This window comes from Vombatus ursinus, unplaced genomic scaffold, assembly GCF_900497805.2.
Source record: "Vombatus ursinus unplaced genomic scaffold, bare-nosed wombat genome assembly UNPS02014804.1, whole genome shotgun sequence".
In the NCBI taxonomy this organism is placed as follows: domain Eukaryota; kingdom Metazoa; phylum Chordata; class Mammalia; order Diprotodontia; family Vombatidae; genus Vombatus; species Vombatus ursinus.
This window is the reverse complement of record NW_020954582.1, coordinates 4,215,166-4,232,299: the sequence shown is the minus strand read 5'-3', so window position 1 is coordinate 4,232,299 and position 17,134 is coordinate 4,215,166. Positions and strand designations below refer to the sequence as shown.

The window sequence follows — 17,134 nt, the reverse complement described above, 5'->3', positions numbered from 1 at the left end:
AAAAAAAAGCAATGCTTTCAGCAAAGCCTGGGAAAACTTACATGAACTGATGCAAAGTGAAGTGAGCCAAACCAGGAGAACACTGTACAAGGGAACAGCAATATTTTATGATGAACAAGTGTGAATGATAGCTGTTTTCAGCAATACTGTTATCTAAGATAATTCTGAAAGACTTATTATAAAAAAAGTTATTCATCCCCAGAGAAATTCCTGATGGTATCCGAAGACAGATTGAAGTATACTGGATTTTTTTTTAACTTTATTATTCTTGGGTTGTTGGTTTGGGGTTTGGGGTTCATTTTCTTAGATCTGCATTTCCTTTTGCAGCATTGCTATTAGGAAAATACTCTGGATGATTGGACATACATAATCTATAACAAATTGCTTACCTTCTTAAGAAGTGAGGAGGAAGGAAAGAGAGGAAGACAATATGAAATTTAAACTTTTAAAAACTGAATGTTAAATTGTTTTAATGTAATTGAGAACAAAATAAAATAAAAATTTAATGTCAATAAAATACAGACAAAATAGATCCATTCTATCATAGCAGATATTCTCTTGCTTCAGAGAGTGCTCCCAATGCCTTTTGACATGAAATAGAAATCACTTCAAGAATGTGAATGGGCTAGAAAGGAAAGAATTCCTCGGGTGTCCATAAGGGATGTTCATATGAACACGATGACTTTTCATGGCAGCCACTTTGTCCCTGGCTTCTTGAATTCTATCCGAAGCCTTCTGAGCAGCAATGGTATTAATAATTAATTTCTCTTCTACATGCCTTTTATGTATCGCTCTGATCCTAATGGTAGACAAAATGGGAGAAAATACAATGACGTTTCAAAAATTAAAATACCAGAAATTATGAGTAACAAAATTACTTTTGATAATAATATTGCTAATAACCAACAGTTATGCAGTACTTTGCAAAAACACTTTAAAATGTTATCTCATTCAAGCCTTGAAACAACCCTTTAATTATATTAGCTTCAGTTTACAGATGAGGAAACAAAGGCCCAAAGAGTTTAGGAAAATGCCCTGGGTCACCTCATATTTCTAACAGATTTCACACAGTGTCTGATGCAGAGTAGGCACTTACTAAGCGCGTCTCTTCTCCTTCCTCGAAGCCCAGAATTCTATTCATTATCTCACACTGCCCAAATGGGAGCCCACTTCTCTAACAGTCATTTGTCTATGAAAACCAACTTTCTCTAGCTAATTACAACACTGTACATTTCAAAGACTTGAAGAATTACAACAACTTATTTGAATATAACGCCTTAAGGATTACATATGGAGGAAGTGTGTTATTATCCTGATTTGATAGACAAGGAAACCATATGCTCACGGAATGTGACTGACTTGTCCAAGCCTATACAACCGGGAAAAGCAGAGCTTACATTTGAACCTAAGTCACCTCGTCCCAATTCCAAATCCAATACTCTTCCATTGAACCACACGGTCCTCACATATTATCGTGCTCCTTGGTACTTTTTACCCCTACTATAGGCCAAGCCCTGTGCTAGTGCTAGGGATACACAGAAAGGCAACAGACAGCCCCTTCTCTTAAGGAGCTCACCGTCTGAGGGTGGGGGACAGCATGCAAAGAACTACTACAAATGAAGTATAGGCAGGAAAAATTGAGTATGACATCTGGAGGAAAAGGCTCTGAGATGAAGGATGACTAGAACGGGTTTCTCGTAGAAGGTAGGACTTGAGCTGAGAATTGAAGAACGCCGGGGAAGGCGGGAAGGAGAGAAGAGGAGTGAGAGTGCTCGAGGCTTGGAAGACAGCCACTGAAAATACCTGAAGCTGGGCGGCGGGGGGTCTTGCCCAGGGAAGAGCCAGGAGGCCAGTGTCACTGGCTGGAAGAGTAAATGCATGGGGTACAGGATGCTGAAAGACGGGAAAGGTCAGAGTGCCCTGAGGTGTTAAAGACTAGAAGCCAAACAGACGATTTCTATGTGTCGCTGACAGCAGCCTTGAGGCACTGGATTTGGTTCCACGTGGGGTGATGTGATCAAACTGGGGCTTTGAAAAGTCATTTTGCTGGCTGATTAGAAAATGGACTGGAGTGGAGAGAGACTTGGGGCAGGCAGAGCCAAGACAATTCCAAAAGATTCATGATGAAAAACGTCATCTGCCTTCAGATAGGGAACTGATGAACTCCGAGTGCAAACTGAAGTAGAATTTTCTCACTTTATTTTCCTTGCTTTTTTAATATGGTGAAAGTGGAAATGTTTTGCGTGATTTCAAATGTATAATTGAGATCATATCACTTGACTTCTCAGTGAGTGTGGGAGGCAGAGAGAGAAAGAGAATTTGGAACTCAAAATTCAAAAAAAAAGAATGTTAAAAATAAATTATAAATTATAAAAAAGGAAAGGGAAAAAAGTAATCAGTCTGTGAACACTTAGGGGCCAACCTGCATTTATCATCTGTTGAACACAGACCCTAGTAAAGTAATCCTTGTGCAATACAATACGTTATCACCTTCCCCTAAAATTCGTGACCCAAAACAGGTGGTCAGTGAATAGAAAAGCAAAGCAGCATGTAGCAACACTAATAGAGGCACTTATCAAGGTCTCTGCCGCTCAAGCAAGTTCCAGCAGATACTAGAAGCAAGTAGGGTTCCTTGAAAGACCTGGTTCAGGCCGATAACAGCTCCTGGTCTACGTCAAGGTACTTTTAAAGAAATTCCTAGGTGATTGGTACTGTCAGATTCTTATTCATGATTCCATCAGAGGTTCCAAACTGGTCCATGTACAGAGTGTCTGCTAAAGCTTTGAGCCAGAGGCCAGGCTCTCCAAAAAGCAGACCCTGCCCTGCTGTGAAGGACCCACCTGGGAGCAGAGTCAAAGAGCGTCAGAGCCTCCACTGTGAAGGAGGAGTATGGTCGCCTTGTTTTCAGCAATAGTTTGCGTGGGAGAGCACTGGGGATTCCCAGTTGCCTTCAAAACCTTCTCAAGCCTCCTCTTCCTCCCCCTCTTTATATTCTCCACTTCAAATGAGAACTTTGTCTCCTCTTTCATAAGAATATAGGATTAGAGTTGGAAGGATAACAGGATTGTAGACAAAGAGGTTGACGGGGCCTCTCTTGTGGTGGTGTGGTCGAATGCCTCCATTTTGTAGATGAGGAAACTGAAGGCCAAGGAAGTGGTGGCGTTCCTGAGATCCCACGCCAGTTGGAAGAGACCTTTGGGATCTTCATTTGGTCCAGCCTTCTCATTCTAAGAGATGAGTGAACAGAAGCCTGGACCCATTCAGTGACTTTCCCAAGGCCACCACGGCACTGAAATCAAAGGAAGGAGATACCACGATGCGACAGAAAGTGTTATGTCTAGTAATCAAGCTGAACTGGAATCCGCGTCCTTTGACTCCCAGTCCAGGGCTCCTTCTCTTACACCAGGAAGCCTTTTCCTTCTGTCTCTTACACAAATTCCAACAGAACGAGGTCCCTGCATGTTCAGTTTGATATTGAAAATCACTGGAATGAATGTAGTCAAAGGGCTTGGCCAATGACCGAGAGTCAACATCAGAATTAGTGGCATTGCTAGAATTCTTAAATTCTCTGGCCTATCTGCACTCATACTACATTTCTGTCTCTGAAAATATTTCTAGTCAGTTATGGCAGCTTACAGGATACTGGGAGAGAGGGTGGCCCAATGAGAGGGTGGAGCCAGGGCTAGGTTTGAAGTCAGAAGACCTGGATTCAAAACTCACTCTGTGACCTTAAGCAAGACACTTAATCTCTCCAGCCCTCTTTGAGAAAATGAGGAGGTCAGACTAGAGCCCATGTTTAGATTTCTGAACCTGTCACACAGGGCTCCCCCCTTGTTCCAGAGAAGGATGCCTGTCTTCCTGTGTGCTTTCAAGGGGACATTGACAGCAGCATCAGAGAGAGAACAGGAGTAGACAAAGATCCATGAAGAGGGCTCGCTTGACTCTACCCCCTACAGCCTAATGATGGCCACACATTCAATTTGCTGGGATAAAAGCAAAGCTAATTCAATTTCCTTAATGTTAATTTGCATTAGATTTAGATTTTGATACTCTGCACTTGCATTCCTTCCATTTTCAAAAGCCAAATAGTTCATTAAAATGAGTCACTATAGTAACTTTAACTTGTTCCCAAAGACGTAGGAAACAGTGTATATTATGATAGAATGAATTTAAGTCTAAAAATGAAGGAAATCCTCTTGTATTATTGGTTTAAATGGATTTAGATATTTTTGTAGCAGTTTCTAAAGCACTTTTCATACTTAGGGAGAGCACACTTATAATTAAAGTACCACTATGAATAGTCTTCAGATAGCTTATGAAAAAGAAAAGGCAGATGTTTTCTTTGCTTTTGTCAAAAGGAATCATGTTGAAATGATTCAAACTCATCCTCGCTCTTATTTAAAACTGCTTTTGAGAGCACAACGTTTTTTTAAGGGAAAACATTTCAGAATTTAGATTAAATAGAGTAGCTATAATTAAGGGTCTGCAAGCATAAATATTACAAGCATCAATTTGCTGGCATTTACATAATGTGACCATTTTAAATCTTCTTGGCATAAAACCTGGCCAAAAGGTTTCTAGACCAATAAAATTTTGATTATCTAAGGCATGATTTAGTAAAGATTTTTCAAGGTTTGATATTTCTAAGTTTTCATGGCTCTTATCACCATCTGAACAGCAGTCAAACACTGAGAAACATTCATTTCCCGCCAAAGATCTTTACAAATGCGAAAGCAGTTATTCTCCTTGAGAAATCCACAGCTTAATTAATGAAAAAATGTGAATCAGCTAGTTTTACATTCACTAAATACAATTTCTGACACATAGTAGGTGCTTAATAAATACTTGTTGGTTCATTAAACTTATTAAAGGAAGAAATAACAGAGAAATGCAATTCCTGTTACAAAGGGAGAAACTGAGTTACGTAACCAAAAAATGTTTTGTTCTTTTCTATAAAATAAATTAACATCTGAAATTTCAAAAATAGATCTCCTTCTCTCCCCAAATCTCTAGAACAGTCAATGTGTCTCAAGTCCTATAGAGTCTTTCTTATTTGTTTCTCTCGTCCTCGTCCACTCATTGCTTTCCATTATTACCAACCCAGACCAGGTGTACCACATTCCTGAAATACAGAAAGCAAACATTTTTAATGTCTATTCCCCCAGTTCCTTCTACTTTCTGCACACTGTCCCTTGAAGGATATTCCTATAATGCTACTTTCAGCATATTATTTCACTGTTCCAAAAATTTTAATGACTTCTCACTATGTTCCAAAATTAATCCAAACTCCTTCACCTCGTTATCCTGGCCATTTATAATCTGATACCAGCTACCCTTCCAATTTGATTCTCCACTACTCCCCTTGTGAATTCCCTGCTACAATAATATTGTTTTACCCACTATCTATGAAAATAGTCTTTTCATTCCTAACTCCAAGGCATTAGTCACAATGTTTCGGAGATGGAAGGGACCTCAAAGATCATTTAGTCTAATTCATGCCTAACAAAGCATTCCCTCTGTCATGTATCTTGCCAATGGCTATCCAAGCATGAACTGAAAGTCACTACTTTCTTTCTAGGTAAAATGTCTCATTTGTGACTTACTCTAATTGTGAGAAAGATCTCCTTGCATAACATCTAAATTGACCTGTTGCCACCAACTTTCACTGCTCCTAGTTGTGTCGTCTGGGACCATGGACAGCATGGCTCCTGCCCAAGGTAACCTTTCCTCCCCATCACCACCTCTACCCAGGCTATATCTCCAGAATTCCTTCAATTTGTGTACATCACAGAATCAATGCTCTTCCTATTTTGATTCTTCTTCTTGGCATACTGTCCAGTTTATCAAACAGCTAACTTAAGAGTGAGGCGACCTGAACTGACACAATACTCAGTACTCCATCTGTGGTTTGACTAGGGCAGAAGACAAAGAGATTTTCCTGTACGCTATGTCTCTCTTAATATAGCCCAGGGCCACATCTACTTCCTTTGCTGCCGCATCAGAGTGTTTCCTTAAAGAGAACTGACAGGCCAACAAAACTCCTGATTTTTTTTTTTAGATAAACTACTAGTCCTACTTTCACCACCTCGAATAGTATTCAAACTCTTCTCCCCACCTGAAACACGTTGCTCTCCCTTTCTAAGTATCTCAAATCTCAAATTGCCTTTAATGCCTAGCTCAAATCCCCTGTCCTACTCCAAAGTATATTAATTCTGTGAGCTCTTCCTCCTCTTACATGCTCATAACTAAGTAAAGCAATGGAAAGAAATATATAAAAGCCCTCATTTATTGGATGATAATTGGAATTAACTTTATTTTTTTGTTTTTTTTTTCTGTTGGTAGAAGAAAATTAGAAACAAATCAGATGCCCGTTGATTGGAAAATTACTAAATACATTGTAACAAGTTAATTATAACACATGATTGTAACACAAAGATAATTAGTAGAAGAAACAAAGCATATGGAGAATTCAAAAAGTATTAGAAGATTTATTTAAACTGATGCAGAGTGAAGGAGACTCAGATAAATAATATACAATATATACAATAAAGAAAACAAGGCAAATGGAAAGAGAGAAGGGAAAAAGAAATAAAGATATGGAGCTCTGTATAATTATAATCTCCAAAAATCTTGGATCAGGAGACAAGTAGAAAATAATTTGTATTTTATTATTATCCGTACAGATGTAAGGTGATATTGGTGATGAATACTGCATACACTATCAGATTAGGTTGATATGAGGGTGAAATTCACTGGGTTTTTTTTCTTTCCCCTTTTAAAATTATTTGTTACAAGGTATGGCTTTTTAGGCAGGAGTTAACAGAAAGGTATGTAAAAAAAAACGTAAAAATGAATTTTATCAATAAGGATTTTTAAAATAAACCAAAAAAAATCTAAAGTTTTTTTTTTTTTCTTGCCCTTTTTGCTGAGAACAGCACAGGCACGGAGTGATGGTTTTACCACCAAAAAAAAAAAAAAGGCACCTAAACATACAGGAGCGTTACAATTTTATATATATATATATATGTTTAATTCTGTATTCTCACACCAGCAGTTCTTTCTCTGGGGAAGGATAGCATTTTTCATCCCAAGTCCTTCAGAGTTGTCTTGGATCATTGTATTGATGAGAATAGTTAAGTCACTCAGCTGATCATCTTACAATATTACTGTTACTTTGTACGCAGTATATTTCACTTTGCATCAGCTCACGCAAGTTTTTCCAGATTTTTCTGAGCATTCTGCTCATCATCTCTTATAGTACAATAGTATTCCATCATAATCACATACCACCATTTGTTCAGCCATTCCCCAATTGATGGGCAACCCCTCAATTTTCAATTCTTTGCCACCAGAAATGACCTGCTATAAATACTTTTGCATATATAGCTCCTTTTCCCTTTTGATTTTATCTCTTTTGGGATACAGATCTAGTAGTGCTAAGTCAAAGGATATGCATCATTTTATAGTCCTTTGGGCATAGTTCCAAATTGCTCTACAGAATGGTTGAGTCAGTTCACAACTCCACCAATGGTGCATTAGTATCCCAGTTTTCCCACATCCCCTCCAACATTTGCCATTTTCCTTTTCTCTGTCTTATTACCTAATCTAATAGGTATGAGGTAGTACCTCAGAACTGTTTTAATTTACATTTCTTCAATCAACAGTGAGTGAGAGCATTTTTTCACACAGCAATAGATAGCTCTGATTACTTCATCAGAAAACTGTTCATTTATTTTGATCATTTATCAATTGGGGAATGGCTTTTATTTTTATAAATTTGACTCAGTTCTTTATATATTTGAAATAAAATCAGAGAAAGTTGCTTCAAAATTTTTTCACACTTTTGCTAATTGGATTACCCTCCATCTTATCCCCCCAATTTTTTCTATTCTTGCTCTCCTTTCATCCTGTCTCTCCTCACAAATATTTTGTTTCTGACTACCCCTTCCTCCAATCTGCCTTCCCTTCTGTCACCCACCCCTGTATCTCCTTCCCCTCTTTTCTTGTAGGGTAAGACAGATTACTTTACCCAGTTGGTTGTGTAAGTTATTTGGCATCTGAGTCAATTCCAAAGAGATTAAGGTTCACTCACTCCCCCTAAGTTCCCCCTTTTCCCTTCCCCTGTAAAAGCTCTTTCTAACTTCTTTTATGTCAGACAATTTACCCTATTCTACCTCTCCCTTTCTCTTCCTCCCAATACATTCTTCTCTCATCCCTTAATTTTTTTATTAGATATCATGACTTCATATTCAACTCACACCTATGCCCTCTGTCTATATATACTCCTTCTAACTGCAATAATAATGAAAAAAAGTACCTATGAGTTACCAGTGTCATCTTCCCATGTAGAAATACAAACAGTTTAACCTCATTAAGTCCCTTATGGTTTCCCTTTCCTGTCTACCTTTTCATGCTTCTCTTGAATCTTGTATTTGAGAGTCAAATTTTCTATTCAGCTCTAGTCTTTTCATCAAGAATGCTTCAAAGTCCTCTATTTCACTGAATATCAATTCTTTCCACTGAAGGATTATACTCAGGTGACTCTTGACTGTCATCCTAGTTCCTTTGACCTCTGAAATATCATATTCTAAGCCCTCCAATTCTTTAATGTAGAAGCTGCTAAATCTTGTGTCATCCTGATTGTGGCTCCATGATACTTGAATTGTTTCTTTCTGGCTTCTTGAAATATTTTTTCCTTGACCTGGGAGCTCTAGAATTTGGCTATAATATTCCTGGGAGTTTTGATTTTGGGATCTCTCTTAGAAGGTCATCAGCAAATTCTTTCCATTTCTATTTTACCTTCTGATTCTACAATATCAGGGCAGTTTTCCTTGATAATTTCTTGAAAGATGATGCCGAGGCTCTTTTTTTTTTTTTATCATGGCTTTCAGATAGTCCAATAATTTTTAAATTCTCTCTCCTGGATCTATTTTCTAGGTCAGTTTTTTTTTTCTTTTTTTTCCCATAAGATATTTCACAGTGTCTTCTGTTTTTTTTTCATTCTTTTGGTTTTGTTTTGTTGTTTCTTTATTTCTCATAGTCATTAGCTTCCCTTTGCTCAATTCTAATTTTTAAGGAATTATTTTCTTTAGTGAGCTTTTGTACCTCCTTTTCCATTTGGTCAATTCTACTTTTTAAGGAGTTTTCTCTTCAGTGAACTTTGTGCCTTTTTTTGTTCCACTTGGCCAATTCTGCTGTTTGAGGCATTCTTCTCCTCAATGGCTTTTTGCACCTCTTACCATTTGGCCTAGTCTATTTTTAAGGTGTTATTTTCATCAGTATTTTTTCTGTCTCCTTCACCAAGCTGTTGACTCCTTTTTCATGATTTCCTTGCACCATTCTCATTTATCTTCCCAATTTTTCCTCTAGCTCTCTTACTTGATTTTTAAACTCCTTTATAAGCTCTTTCATGGCCTGAGACCGATTCGTATTTTTTCTTGGGGACTTTGGATATAGGAGCTTTGATTTTGTTGTCTTCAGATGTGTGCTTTGATCTTCCTTGTCACCATAGTAACTTTGTATAGTCAGAGTTGTTTTTTTCTCTGTTGTTTGCTCATTTCCCCAGCCCATTGTTTGACTTTTAACTCTTCATTAAAGTAGGGCTGTGCTCCCAGGGTGGAGGGTGCACTGTCCCGAGCTTCAGGGGTTTTGTGCACCTGTTTTCAGAGATGCTTGTAGTGACCTGGAAGTTTTCAATCCTTCCACGGTGGTATTATCTAAGGAGATGTTTTTGCTTCTGTCCTGGCCTGTGCTCTGGTCTATGAGCAACCCACAAGCACTCTTTTCTGCCCTGGAACTGGGATGAGGGTTCCCCCTCCACTGTGGCCACAAGCTTTGCTATGCCAGTGCTTGTCCTGGCCCTGGGACTGTCATCCAGGACTCCCACCCAGATCTGAGTATGGACAAAGCAACAGAGTCCTTCCTCAGTGCTAGCAAAGAGAGCCCTGAAATCTCCTTCTGACCAGCTGTTCCTCCCCCTTACTGTCGGTGGGCCGAGAGCTCCAGAGGCAGCAGCTGCTGCTGCTATTTCAGCGGCTCTCAAGGTCTGCTCCTGGTTTGCTGTGGCCAGGGTTGTGTTGATGGGGCCTGTGCTGACTGCACTCCACTCTCACCCAGGGTTTGACAGACCTTTCCTATTCACCTTCCGAGTTATCTTTGGAGTCTGTGGGCTGACAGGTCTAGAAGCCGCCACTGCTGCCCCTGATTCAGTCACCCAGAGACCTACTTCTGGTCTAGTAAGGCCCAGTCTGCTCTGGTGTGGCCTGGATTGAACTCTCTCAACTGCACTCCTTTTTCACCCTGGTGCAACAGACCTTTCTTGCGGACCTTCTAAGTTGTCTTGGGCTGGACAACTGTTGCACTTTTTCTGGGTTCTGCAGTGCTAGAATCTGTTTAGAATCACTATTTAAAGGTATTTGGAGGGGTTTGGAGCAGAGTTTAGGTGAGTCTCTACTTTTACTCAGTCATTTTGGTTCCCTTCCATGGAATTAACTTTAAAGAAATTACTTACACAGAACCATTCTTAACTTAAATTTATAATAAAATTTTTGTGTCCAACCTTTTGTACACATGGTGTTTCAAATATCTTCATACAGTCGGAAGCTTCCTAGATTTAGGAGGCATTTTTAGCTATAAAGCTTTAAACTGCAACAAGACTTTTGGGACACTGTGGGTATGAGTGTGATACACATAGATGCATAGATATGTATGTAATGTATTTATATATACCCACACATTTGTGTTATATTTATATATGTGTGTATGTATATATACACATATACATATACGTATATACATATATATAGAAACAAACATATATACACATATACATATATACATGTGTATAGAAACAAAAGTATATACATATATATATTATATATATTATATATATATATATGCCACATGTGGCATGCGTGTATATGTGTTTATTTCTATATCTAAATGCCATTTCTTATTTAGGGCCTGAAAAAAATAAGTCAATATTCTATAATAATAGTTAGCATTTGCATAACACTTTAATATTTACAAAACACTTTGCAAATGTTAACTTATTTCATAAAATGTCAAGACCATTGCTTATTACGTACAAATTCAGAGAAAGGTAAAGAAATCAATCCCTAGCACACATTCATCCTCAAAGCACCTTACACAGAGTCCATTGTATCAAAATCACACCTACCTCCCTTTCTTCATTTTTTTAATTAATTCCTTATGATATTTATCTGTTTCTTTCATTTCCTTCGCAATGCTCTTGTTGTTCTTCACAATGTCTTGTTTCCTCTTGTATCTGTCAAACTGAAACAGCTCCTTCGTCAGCGTGGTGAGCTGATTACTTATATCTTCCACCATCAGACGCTGTTGGGCTTTGAATTTCACTTCTTCTAGAAAGCAACTTCTCCTTTCTTGGAATTTTTCCATCAGTTTTGATGTGGTCTCTTGATACTTTTGCAAACTTTCTTCAATTTTCTTGCTTTGGTCTTTATTTCTTTTTTTAATAAAGTAATTTTTCTCTTGAACATATTCTTGAAAATTTTCGTTAGCCATTTGATCAGCAAAATGGATCATGGCTACATGTTGTTTTTTATTTTGGAAGTTTTGCATCTTTTCCCTGTTTCTATACTGTCTATCAATACTATAAAGTGGGGAAAAGTCAATAATGCTATGTGGCCTAGTAGCATCTTTCTTCTTATCTCTTTCCAATCGATGGCTAATTTTGAATTTGGATTGGCCATCAGTAAAATGACATAATCGGTAAACCGGAAGGTGGTAGAGTTCTTGTTTTATCTCTTTAGGTTTTGAAGAATGCTTAAAAATGGAAGGTAGAGACATATGAACTTTGATCACTGGCATTATAAAATTAAGGTTGATTTCTTGACTTATAGTCCTTTCTTCTGAGACCTTAGAAACTATAGAATATAAAAAAAAATAAATACAAGCTTATGTTAGTATATATATATATACACATATATACATATATATTATTGTGCACACTAATCAATTAAACAAAGTAATCTGTTTTTCTTATTTTAATTAATTTCTCACAATAACCTTGAGTCTCTCTGATGATTACGCCCTCATTAATTCGAAAATAAATTAATGATTTATCATCAATATTTAAGTCAAAGAATTTTTCTTTCTGTATCCTATGGAAGAAACATGCACCTAACTGAAAGAAAGATATCCATCTAATGATGCCAATTCTTCCTCTTTTAAATGTCTACTTCACTACTTCAAATTTTTATCCTCAGAGATATATTTGCTAATATGATATGTTACATTCTGTGGGAAACAGGGGAAATACACACATATTCTACAAATAAAATATTCAACAATATTTATACAATAAAATATTCACAAAGATTCAACAAATAAACATTTATCAGGCATCTACTACATGTCAGCCATCTTGTTAAGTGCTAGATATAAGTGTGCATACATATACATGCACACACATATATTATATATACTTATATATGATTTATACCTAGGTAGATACCTTTTTATACATATCAATATGTAGACAGATCAAGATTTAGATATATAAATATCAGTATTTCTATAGATATATCTAGATCTATAGATATACCTGTATCTAAATTTAGACCTAGATATCTAAAGATAAATAAATAAATAAATATATATATATATATATATATACACCAACAAATATTTTGGATACAAAATCCTTGAAATTTGGTACATTGTTTTGTCATTATAATTTTCTTTTCCACAAATATTAATTGTTCCTAGGATTTTTTCTTTGACCCACTCATATTTAGGACTTCACAGTTAATACTCCATTTGTGTGTATATCTTTTGTTTATTATATCTGAAGCAATGTCTTATTTTCTTATATAATTCTTCTTTTCTTTTCATTTCATTGGATGTACAATCCAATTACATTTAAAGTTATGATAGTTTTATAATTTCCTCCATTATCTCATATATTTTTCAATTTATTATTCTTCCATTCTTCTGTAAACAGTACCATGTCCATTCAGTTACTTTCACTCATTTTTTATACATTGGCTCTATTCTCATTGGCTCTTTTCCCTTTACTCTCTTCTCTCCTTCCAATTTGTTACTCCTTTCTCTTTGGAGTTTTGCTTTCCCTTTGGGACTTTGCTACTAGCTTCTTTTTCTTTCTTGTTTTTATCTGATTATTTAATTCTTTCCCTCTTTTATTTTCTCTTCAGTCAAATAGTTTTCCCCTTTTCCTCTTTAGCTAATCCTATTCTTTATATTTTTTTAAATTTCATTTTTGCGCCCCTTTCTAGGGAGAATTTCTTGCCCTAATTCTCTGTCTAGACTACATACACACACACATACACACACACACACATTCTCTGATTCAGGACCCCTATACTTACCTAGTTCATTTCTATTCACTGAATGACTAATATAATCAAAATTTCTAAGGCATCCATTTTGTGTCTCCCATCTCCACTAAACAATTTCTGTCTATATTTTTAAAAGCTTGTCCTGGGGAGCAGAGTCAAGATGGCAGAGAAAAGGCAGGAACTTGCCTAAGCTCTCCTGCAAACCCCTCCAAATACCTTTAAATAATGGCTCAAAACTAATTTGAGGGTGGTAGAACCCACAAAAGGATGGAGTGAAATGATTTTCCAGCACAAGACAACTTAGAATGTCAGTAGGACAGATCTGCTGCACCAGGGTGAGAGTACAGTATAGTTCGACACAGGCCCCCTCCAGCACAGATGGGGCCCTAGAGACCAGGAGTAGGCCTTGGGGGAAATCAGTGGCAGTGGTGGTGGTTTCCAGACCCCTCAATCCACAAGACAGTAAAGGGGTTGGACAACTGGTCAGAAGGAGATTATAGAGGTCCCTTGCCTGGCACTGGGTGGGGCAAGATTCTGTTGTATTGCCCATACTTGGATTTGGGTCATAGTCCTAGGTCTCAGTCTCAGGGCAAGAATGAGCACTAGACAGTAGAGTTTGTTGCTACAGGGGAGTGGGGACCTAGGTCACAGTTCCATGGTGGAAAACAGTACTTATGGTCACCCACAGACCAGTGCACAGTCCAGGAGAGTAGTGAAAACAACATTCCCTATATCATACCAACTTGGAAAAACCAATAACTTACAGGTCTCCAGAATTACCTCTGAAAAAAAGCCACACAAAAAGTCTTGAGGCTTGGGATGGTGCCCCCTTCTCTCTGGAAGCAGAACCCCACTTTAGCATAGAGTTAAAAGTCAAGAAATAGGCTGGTAAATGAGCAAACATAAAAAGATCCTGGCTAGAGAAAGTTACTAGGATGACAGGGAAGATCAAAACACAGACTCAAAAGAAGAAAACAAAGTCAAAACTCCTACATTCAAAGTGTCAAAGAAAAATATGAATTGACCCCAAGCCATTGAAGAGTTCAAAAATGATTTTAAAAATCAAGTAAGGGTGATAGAGGAAAAACTGTGGAAAAGAAATAAGAGTGATACAAGAAAATCATGAAGAAAGTCTATAGCTTAGTAAAGGAGGCATTAAAAAAATTGAAGAGAACATCTTAAAAAATAGAATAGGCCAAATGATTAAAAAAAATTAAAAGACAAAAATCCAATTCCAATGAAGAGAAGAACGCCTTAAAAAGGAGAATTGGTCAAATGGGGAAAAAAAAGATATAGAAAAACTCCCTGAAGAAAAAAGAGGTACTTGATTTAAATATATATATTTTGTTAACATGTAAAAATTTTAACACTTTTTAAAATTTTTTTTCCAATTTGTTTATTTTTAGTTTTCAACATTCACTTCCACAAGATTTTGAGTTTCAAATTTTCTCATCTCTCCCCCCCTCCTACCCCATGACTGCATGCATTCTGATTGCCCCTTTCCCCAATCTGCCCTCTCTTCTATCACTTTTCCCCTTCCCTTATCCTCTTCCCCTTCTATTTCCCTGTAGGATAAGATAGATTTCTATACTCCATTGCCTGTGTATCTTATTTCCTAGTTGCATGTTAAAACAATTTTTAACATTTGTTTTTAAAAGTTTGAGTTCCAGAGGAAGAGCCAAGATGGCAGAGGGAAAGCAGTGACTGTCTTTAGCTCTCCCCCAAACTTCTCCAAATACCTGTAAAAAATGGCTCTAAACAAATTCTAAAACAGCATAACCCACTAAGAGGCAGAGTGAAGCAAATTTCCAGCCCAAGACAACCTAGATGATTGATTAGAAAGGTCTATCATGCTGGGCAGGGAGAGAAACACAGTTCAGTGTGGGCATACAGGCAAAACATGCCTCAGCCAACCTGGAGCAGGCCTCAGAGAACTGAATCACAGGCAGCTGTGGTGGTTTCCAAACTTCTCAACCCACAAACTCCAAAGACAACTTAGAAGGTCAGTAAGAAAAGTCTGTGACTGCGGTGAGAGAAAAGCTCAGTACCAGCCCCAGCCACTGAGCGGGCCCGGAGTGGCGGATGCTTCCAGAGCTTCTGGCCCATAGACTGAGGGGAAATTGAGTGGCTGATCAGAGCAGGATGGCAGGGATCTCTTTGCTGGTGCTAAAGCAGGGTTCTCTTGCTTTGCCAGTGCTTGGATCTGGGTTGCTCTTCTGGGTAGAGATCTTGGGGTGAGAAGGAGCGTTGGCATAGTAGAGCTTGTAATGGCTGTGGATAGGGAATCCTCTTCACAGTTCCAAGGCAGAAAAGAGCCAGGAAATAAGTAAACACCTTGCCTTTGATTGTACCACCTTGGAAGAACTGAAAATTTACAGGTCCCTAGAAGTATCTCTGAAAAGAGTTGCACAAAACCCCTGAAGCTTGGGACAGCACATTCTCCTCGCTGGAAGCAGACCTCTACCTTAACAAAGAGTTTAAAACTCAAATAATTGGCTGGGATCATGAGCAAACTGTGCAAAAAAATGTCAGATCACAGAATCTTTCTTTGGTGACAAAGAAGATCAAAACATACAATCAGAAGAAGACAGCAAAGTCAAAGCTCCTACATCCAAAGCCTCCAAGAAAAATATGAATCGATCCCAGGCCATGGAAGAGCTCAAAAAGGATTTTGAGAAGCAAGTAAGAGAAGTAGAGGAAAAACTGGGAAGAGAAATGAGAGTGATGCAAGAAAATCATGAAAAATAAGTCAAAAGCTTGCTAAAGGGGACCCAAAAAATATTGGAGAAAATAACACCTTAAAAAATAGCCTAACCTAAATGGCAAAAGAGGTCCAAAAAGCCAATGAGGAGAAGAATGACTTAAAAGCAGAATTGGCCAAATGGAAAAAGGAAGTCCAAAAGCTCATTGAAGAAAATACTTCCTTAAAAATTAGAATGGAGCAATGGGAAGCTAGTGACCTTATGAGAAATCAAAACATTGTAAAATAAAACCAAAAGAATGAAAAAATAGAAGACAATGGGAAATATCTCATTAGAAAAAAAAAACTGACCTGGAAAATAGATCCAGGATTGATGATTTAAAAATTATTGGACTATCTGAAAGCCATGATCAAAAAAAGAGCCTAGACATCATCTTTCAAGAAATTATCAAGGAAAACTGCCCTGATATTCTAGAACCATAGTATAAAATAGAAATTGAAAGAATCCACTGATCACCTCCTGAAAGAGATCCCCAAAAGAAAACTCCTAGGAATATTGTAGTCAAATTCCAGAATTCCCAGGTCAAGGAGAAAATATTGCAGGCAGCCAGAAAGAAACAATTGAAGTATTGTGGAAACATAATCAGGATAACACAAGATTTAGCAGCTTCTACATTAAGGGATAGGAGGACTTGGAATATGATACTTTGGAGGGCAAAGGAGATAGGATTATAAGCAAGAATCACCTACACAACCAAATGAGCATAATATTTCAGGGGGAAAAATGGATATTCAGTGAAATAGAGGACTTTCAAGCATTCTTGATGAAAAGACCAGAGCTGAATAGAAAATTTGACTTTCAAATACAAGACTCAAGAGAAGCATGAAGAAGTAAATAGAAAAGAGAAATCATGAGGGGTTTATTAAGGTTGAACTGTTTACACTCCTTCATGGAAAGATGATTTTTGTAATTCATGAGACCTTTGTCAGTATCAGGGTAATTGGAGGGAAAAAATTATATGTATGTATATATATGTAGATAGATAGATAGATAGATAGATAGATAGATAGATAGATAGATAGATAGATAGAT

General features: G+C 37.4%; 1 protein-coding gene across 1 annotated transcript in view; it reads right to left on the bottom strand.

The window, feature by feature from the left end:
- Positions 1–603: 603 nt before the first annotated feature.
- Positions 604–17,134, bottom strand: part of LRRIQ3 (leucine rich repeats and IQ motif containing 3) — a 125,808-nt gene continuing 109,277 nt past the window's right edge. The window contains exons 6-7 of the mRNA XM_027874005.1: positions 11,180–11,906; positions 604–799 (exon numbers count right to left, since the gene is read on the bottom strand). Coding sequence (XP_027729806.1) covers positions 604–799; positions 11,180–11,906 — 923 coding nt within the window. The remainder of the gene's footprint in view (positions 800–11,179; positions 11,907–17,134) is intronic.